The sequence below is a fragment of the Glycine max genome, chromosome 15 (assembly GCF_000004515.6).
Source record: "Glycine max cultivar Williams 82 chromosome 15, Glycine_max_v4.0, whole genome shotgun sequence".
Classification (NCBI taxonomy): Eukaryota; Viridiplantae; Streptophyta; class Magnoliopsida; order Fabales; family Fabaceae; genus Glycine; species Glycine max.
The window spans coordinates 165137-172822 of record NC_038251.2 but is presented as its reverse complement, the minus strand read 5'-3'; the positions used below and the strand labels follow the sequence as shown (position 1 = coordinate 172822).

The following is a 7686-nucleotide window of genomic DNA, read 5'->3' as shown; positions in this document are numbered from 1 at the left end:
ATTGGTGGTGGTGCTTCACCTTGCAGCGCGTTCTTCTTCTTCGTTCTACTGCTCACCATTGCTGACGACGTCGAGGTAAGCACGTTCTTCTTCTTCTTCGTTCTGCTGCATTTCTGGTATTGTAGTGTAGGCTAGTATTGATCCGCATAGGGATTTAGGTCTTCCGTAGGTGGTGTAGGTTAGGATTGATATGATCCGCACTAGGAAAAAATAGATCTGCAAGCGTTTTTGGCCATCTAGTTCCTTCGGATCAAGTTGATCTGCAAGTTTTGTGCGGATCAACTTGATCCGCAAGAAGTTTTTTAAATTTTAAAAAGTTTAAATTAGGTTTTTAAATTAGGTTATAATTGATGTGGACGAGCCTAGACATGCAGTTGTAAGTGTTACTATTTGGTTACATGTATGTCATTTACTTGAATTATTTTAATACTTATTTGTATAATTCCTTTGTTTTCAATTTAACAGGAGGCATGTCATCGCGAAGACGTTGGAGCAGCATCTAAATGAAGTCACGCCAGACACATCGACACATGAGATCATCCAAAAATGTCTCAGGATTGTCAGGGTTGTCACAGAAGACGACAATCTGTATGTGAGGTCTCAACGTAGACGGTGCACGGATCAGCCATAGTTTATTCACACCTTTAATATTATCAGTTTTGGACGATGTATTTGACTGAACATTTGTATATTTTAAGTTATTATGGTTAATAATATTAGTATTAACGTTTAGATGTTATTTATGTTTAAATTACTTGATTGGAAATTCATTCCAAATTTATCGAAATATTATGAATGGAAGTAACTAAATTAGAAATGTTATATTATTATTGCCTTAGTAAATTAGAAATGTCATTTAAAAATTAAAACGTATCTACATTATTTATTACTAATTAATTAATTTAATGAAAAATTATTTAAATAAAACTTAAATTTTTTAAAAATACAGTCTTTTATTGATCAAATTAATCCATAAAAACAAATAATGTAGGGACAGTTTTAATATTTGTTAACGATGCTGGGTGCACCAGCAATAATGCTGGGGCACCTAGCAACACCCTTTACATTAGCATTTGTAGCCAAGCCAAGCTAGATCAAAGACAAAGTGTGTTGCATAACATCTTTCACTAAATTAAACAGAAAAATTAACAATGGCAGGTACCAGCAAAGTGGCCTTCACCTTCAGTTCGTGCGGTTCACAGCACTGTAGAGGCAGCGGCATGAGCAGCAGCAGAAGAGCCTCTGGCTCTAAGATTGTTAATTTCATTCTTCAACGCCTTGGTGATCAACAACAATGTTTTGGACACGTCGAAGAATAAACCCAACAACGTTGAATGCGCGTGGTCAAATTATTTAATTATTAAGTTGAATCAATTTATTGAATTTTGAAAAAATAATGAATAAATCATTAGCCATATGCAAAATAAACTGATGGATTGGATTAATCTATTTAAATTTTCTTTTGTGATGAATAAATTGGACAGATTTACCTGTGGATGGATGATGGATAAATCAACCCAACTCTAGGTACGTCACGAAGCCTAACCCGAATTTAAAAACATACAAAAGCAAAGAGGGAAGGGACAAAAAAAGGAAGGTTGAATGGTTAAAGACCCGATTCAGAAACGGAGATGGCGTGGCAAGAAACCATAATCAATTCTCATCTGTACAAATTAGCATTTCTCATTCTTTATTATCTTCTAAAAGAAAAGGGAATATTATATCATTTTGGGAATGTGAATGTGAATGTATTTATTTATGATTTATGATAAACAAAGCAGAAAGCATTGCTTCGCACGACTCTTGTTCTTGTCCTCAATGACAATGAGTCAGGTCAAAACACTGCTTTCCCATTGCAGTTCTTGACTTCGTTTACTTTTTCTTTTCTTTTCTTTCAGTCGCCTTAATATAATATTTATTTTTTAATATATTAATACTTGTTCTTTATTTTTTTTGTAAAATTAAAAAATTAGAGTCTTGAGATTTAAGGCATGCTTGATAATTAAAGACTATACTAGATACTTGTATTTATAGTAATTGATCAACTTGAACACTTAAAAACAAAATGGACAATGTCATTTTGTACTTCTAAAATTTTAATAAAATAACAATGAAACTGTCTATTTTCAAGTTTAAAAAAAAAGTAGAAATGAATTGGTCGACTTTTCTAAATTAAAAATAAAAAATTATACTTTATTAAATTGACATTCTGATTGTTGATTTACGTTACTTTTTAGCAAAATCTTTTTCACTTGCACCATTTATGCAGATAAAAAAAAAGCCCAGAAAGACACTCAAGTTGAAACACCGACAGCTATTTAAAAAAATAATTTAATATCAAAACAAGTAACTAAAATTTATTATATAGGTTCAGCTTCTTATGAATGTTCAGACTTGAGATGTGGAATTGGTTCGCTTTTTTGGTTCTTTTGTTCAAGTGACTTGACTTGAGTAAACGGTTGTTCATTCATGATATTCAGAAACAGGGATGGCAACTGAAACTGCAACTGGCAAGAAACTACTCGAACTAGCATTATTTCTTTTAAAGGAATATCATTATTAAATGAATATGTGAATGTGAGTGTGAAAATTTGAATAAATGAGACACCGTTTATTTATGACAAATGAAACGGACAGCAGTGCCTCAGTCACATGAGTCTTCGCCTCGTAGTTTCTTCACATTTTCAACCGAGAGTCAGAGCCCAAAACTCTTCCTTACCCCCTTGCAGTTTGCAGTGGTGCTTGCATGTAATCTGCAACCAAGGTAAGTAGGGCTTTCTTTATGCTTATTTATCTCCCTCTCAAGTAAAGCAAAAGCAGAAGCTGTTCTCCACCATGTCCATGATTTGGATTGTTTTCTTTTCCTTGTCTTGCATGTCTTGTGCTGTTGTTTCTTCACTCACCTCCGATGGGGTGACTCTCTTGTCACTCTTGAGGCACTGGACATCCGTGCCTCCTTCCATAAACGCCACCTGGCTTGCCTCCGATACCACTCCATGCTCCTCCTGGGTAGGAGTACAATGTGACCATTCCCACCATGTCGTCAACCTTACCCTCCCAGATTATGGTATTGCTGGTCAATTAGGACCTGAAATTGGAAATTTAAGTCGCCTAGAGTACTTAGAACTTGCTAGCAACAACCTTACTGGTCAAATACCTGACGCCTTCAAAAACATGCACAACCTCAATTTACTCAGCCTTCCATATAATCAACTGTCTGGTGAAATTCCAGATTCCTTGACTCATGCTCCCCAACTAAATCTTGTTGATCTTTCTCATAACACTTTAAGTGGATCCATCCCCACAAGTATTGGGAACATGACTCAGCTCTTGCAGTTGTATCTTCAGAGTAACCAGTTGTCTGGGACAATTCCCTCATCCATTGGGAACTGCAGCAAATTACAAGAATTGTTTTTGGATAAAAATCACTTGGAGGGTATCCTGCCTCAGAGTCTTAACAATCTCAATGATCTTGCTTATTTTGATGTTGCCAGCAATAGACTTAAGGGTACCATTCCTTTTGGTTCTGCTGCCAGTTGTAAAAATTTGAAGAATTTGGATCTCTCATTCAATGACTTTAGTGGAGGCCTTCCCTCAAGCTTGGGGAACTGTAGCGCTTTATCTGAATTTTCTGCCGTGAACTGCAATTTGGATGGCAATATTCCTCCCTCCTTTGGTCTACTGACCAAGCTTTCTATTCTATACCTTCCCGAGAACCACTTATCTGGAAAAGTACCTCCAGAAATTGGCAACTGCATGTCTTTGACAGAGTTACATCTGTATTCCAATCAACTTGAGGGAAACATTCCAAGTGAACTGGGAAAACTAAGAAAACTAGTGGATCTTGAATTGTTTTCAAATCAATTGACGGGTGAAATTCCACTCAGCATCTGGAAGATTAAATCTCTGAAGCATCTCCTTGTGTATAATAACAGTCTTTCTGGGGAACTTCCTTTGGAGATGACAGAGCTCAAGCAACTGAAAAACATCTCATTGTTTAGCAACCAGTTCTCCGGAGTCATACCGCAAAGCTTGGGAATTAACAGCAGTTTAGTTCTTTTGGATTTTACAAATAATAAATTCACTGGCAACATCCCACCAAATCTGTGTTTTGGCAAGAAATTAAACATCCTGAATTTGGGCATCAACCAACTTCAAGGCAGCATTCCTCCTGATGTTGGGAGATGTACAACCCTTAGAAGGTTAATTCTTCAACAAAATAACTTTACTGGGCCTCTTCCTGATTTCAAAAGCAATCCAAATCTCGAACATATGGATATCAGCAGCAACAAAATCCATGGTGAAATTCCATCAAGTTTGCGAAATTGCAGACATATCACTCACCTAATTTTGTCCATGAACAAATTTAATGGGCCTATACCCTCAGAGCTAGGGAACATTGTCAATCTTCAAACTTTGAATCTCGCTCACAACAACTTAGAAGGTCCTTTGCCCTCTCAGCTGTCAAAGTGTACCAAAATGGACAGGTTTGATGTTGGATTTAATTTCCTAAATGGTTCATTGCCATCAGGTCTGCAGAGCTGGACAAGGCTAACCACATTAATTTTGAGTGAGAATCACTTTAGTGGGGGCCTCCCAGCTTTCTTGTCGGAATATAAAATGCTTTCTGAACTACAACTTGGTGGCAATATGTTTGGTGGCAGAATTCCTAGATCGGTTGGAGCATTGCAGAGTTTGAGGTATGGTATGAATCTGAGTTCAAATGGGCTGATAGGAGACATTCCTGTTGAGATTGGAAACTTGAACTTTTTGGAAAGACTGGATCTGTCTCAGAACAATTTGACCGGAAGCATAGAAGTTCTTGGTGAACTCCTCTCCTTAGTTGAAGTCAATATTTCATACAATTCTTTTCATGGTCGTGTACCAAAGAAGCTAATGAAATTGCTCAAGTCTCCCTTGTCATCATTTTTGGGCAATCCTGGCCTATGTACCACCACCAGGTGTTCAGCATCTGATGGCTTGGCTTGCACTGCAAGAAGCTCTATAAAACCATGTGATGACAAATCTACTAAACAGAAAGGCCTCAGTAAAGTTGAAATTGTGATGATAGCTCTCGGGTCCTCAATACTTGTTGTTTTGCTGTTGCTGGGATTAGTTTATATTTTTTATTTTGGAAGAAAAGCTTACCAGGAAGTCCATATCTTTGCTGAAGGGGGTTCTTCTTCCCTTCTTAACGAAGTCATGGAGGCTACAGCAAACCTAAATGATCGGTATATTATTGGCAGAGGAGCCTATGGAGTTGTTTATAAAGCCCTGGTGGGTCCAGACAAAGCCTTTGCTGCGAAGAAGATAGGATTTGCTGCGAGCAAAGGTAAGAACTTGAGCATGGCCAGAGAAATTGAAACCCTTGGGAAAATTCGGCATCGAAATCTGGTCAAATTGGAAGACTTTTGGTTGAGAGAAGATTATGGTATAATTTTGTACAGCTACATGGCAAATGGAAGTCTTCATGATGTTTTGCACGAAAAGACACCACCACTAACCTTAGAGTGGAATGTCCGGAATAAGATAGCTGTTGGAATTGCTCATGGATTGGCTTATCTCCATTATGACTGTGATCCTCCCATAGTGCACCGAGACATCAAGCCAAGCAATATACTTCTAGACTCTGATATGGAGCCTCACATTGCTGACTTTGGTATTGCCAAACTTCTGGATCAGTCTTCTGCTTCAAATCCTTCCATTTCTGTTCCGGGTACAATTGGTTATATTGCACCAGGTAACTCTTGTACATTTATTTATTATTTGATTGGACATTTCTTTCCTTTTCTTATGGATAAACATGTTTACATTGGCTTGTGACAGAGAATGCTTATACAACAACAAATAGTAGGGAGTCTGATGTATACAGTTACGGGGTAGTTTTGCTTGAGCTGATAACCAGAAAGAAGGCAGCAGAATCAGATCCTTCCTTCATGGAGGGTACTATAGTAGTGGATTGGGTTAGGTCTGTGTGGAGGGAAACAGGAGACATTAATCAAATTGTTGATTCAAGCCTTGCAGAGGAATTTCTAGATATCCATATAATGGAAAATATTACCAAAGTGCTTATGGTGGCTCTGAGATGTACTGAGAAGGATCCACACAAGAGACCCACAATGAGAGATGTTACCAAGCAGTTAGCAGATGCTAATCCACGGGCAAGAAGTACAAAGGGCTAGGTAATGGTATGGTATCTATGAGAATGCATTTTCCTCCTTATCTGGCACAAGCGTGGATGCAATTTACATAGGCAAGCTGTAGCTACTAGTTGTGCTTGTGCCATTTGAATCTCAGTTGCTAAATACTTCTTCATGTGTTTGATTATCTCACAAACTATATAAATAATAGATAGTTATCTGCGCAATCGCTCCTTACCGTTTGGTTAATTTGGACTTTGGTCAATTAAGTTAGGATTGCATAGGAACATTGCGGTAGAGGTTAGCTACATAATCTTGAGTCTTGACTATCCTTTCATATCCTCAAAAGGAAATTAGGGATTAAACATATAGTAATTTACTTCGTAGGATTCTCATTTTACTTCATATAGTTAAAAATTTATTGAACCGGATATACTATACGATTAAATAAATAATGCAGTAAAGCAAAAAAAAAAAAAAAATCATAATGCATAGGTTTTTTTTCTTTTGTCTAAACCAAAGATATCATCTACTTGAAGTAATATTGTTTGAGTCAGGTATGCTCATTATAAACGATAAATCTCTTCTTCTAAGTATTTAATACAACTGCTTATTGAGAACACAAACTCCAAACATCTAGTTATGCTGAAACAATCGTACGTTAGTTGATTCACGTGTTTGATTATTAATGTAGAAAAGGTTAACAATCAACGATAATAGTAGAAATTAAACTCTTAAAAAATAATAGAAATTAAATCAATAACATTTGTATGTATATAAATCAATTTAATAAAATTTGTTTAAAAGAAAATCAATTTATAATTTTTTATATATAAAGAAAAATTGGCAAATTCATGATATGTATGTGCATAGAAATTAAATTATATGTTTTAAAAAAAATCTAAGAATTATCATTGTCATAACATGGGTCATGACAGGACGGTGATAAAAAAGGTCTTTCAAAAAGAAAAATTAAGAGAGTCGCTACCAACGTTTATATAAGAAAAACGTCGAAAAATCCAAAAAGGATAAGGAATGGTCTACCGTTTGAGAAAAAGGATTCGAGAGTCATTTAGGTGCGAAAAAGGTATTAGCACTCCACGCACTCGTCATAAAGACGACAACCTTTAATTGAATGTTCTAAAAATAAAGTGACTTTTTAATTATTTATTTTCCCTTGAGAATATGAGTTATGTTTATTATATTTTTGTTTATTTAGAAAAAGAAAGTGAATTTTTATTTTTCAGAGAAAAAGGGAATTTTATGTTTTGTTAGTTGTTTAGGTCGACGATGGATTTGTCATCGCTCCTACGTATCCTCAAGTGTAATGAAAAAATCAAACTTACGTAATTCTTTAGATAGAAAACAGTTTGTGTGTTGGATTGATTTTTTTTTAAAGATTTGTTTTAATTGTGTGACAAAGAGTTGTTAAGACATTAGACCTTGAAACAACGTTGAATTTTAAGAAAACATGAGAGAGAATCGTTTAAGGCATTGGACCTTGAAGCAATCTCAAGTAATGTGCATATTTTGTAGAGAAAAAAGA

At 35.8% G+C, this 7686-nt stretch overlaps 1 protein-coding gene across 1 annotated transcript; it reads left to right on the top strand.

Moving 5' to 3' along the window:
* Positions 1-2385: 2385 nt before the first annotated feature.
* Positions 2386-6382, top strand: LOC100778035 (receptor-like protein kinase). The gene is made up of 2 exons (XM_003546237.5): positions 2386-5740; positions 5827-6382. Exons 1-2 carry the CDS (start codon positions 2836-2838, stop codon positions 6180-6182), a joined length of 3261 nt encoding a protein of 1086 aa, XP_003546285.2. The 5' UTR covers positions 2386-2835; the 3' UTR covers positions 6183-6382.
* Positions 6383-7686: the final 1304 nt, after the last annotated feature.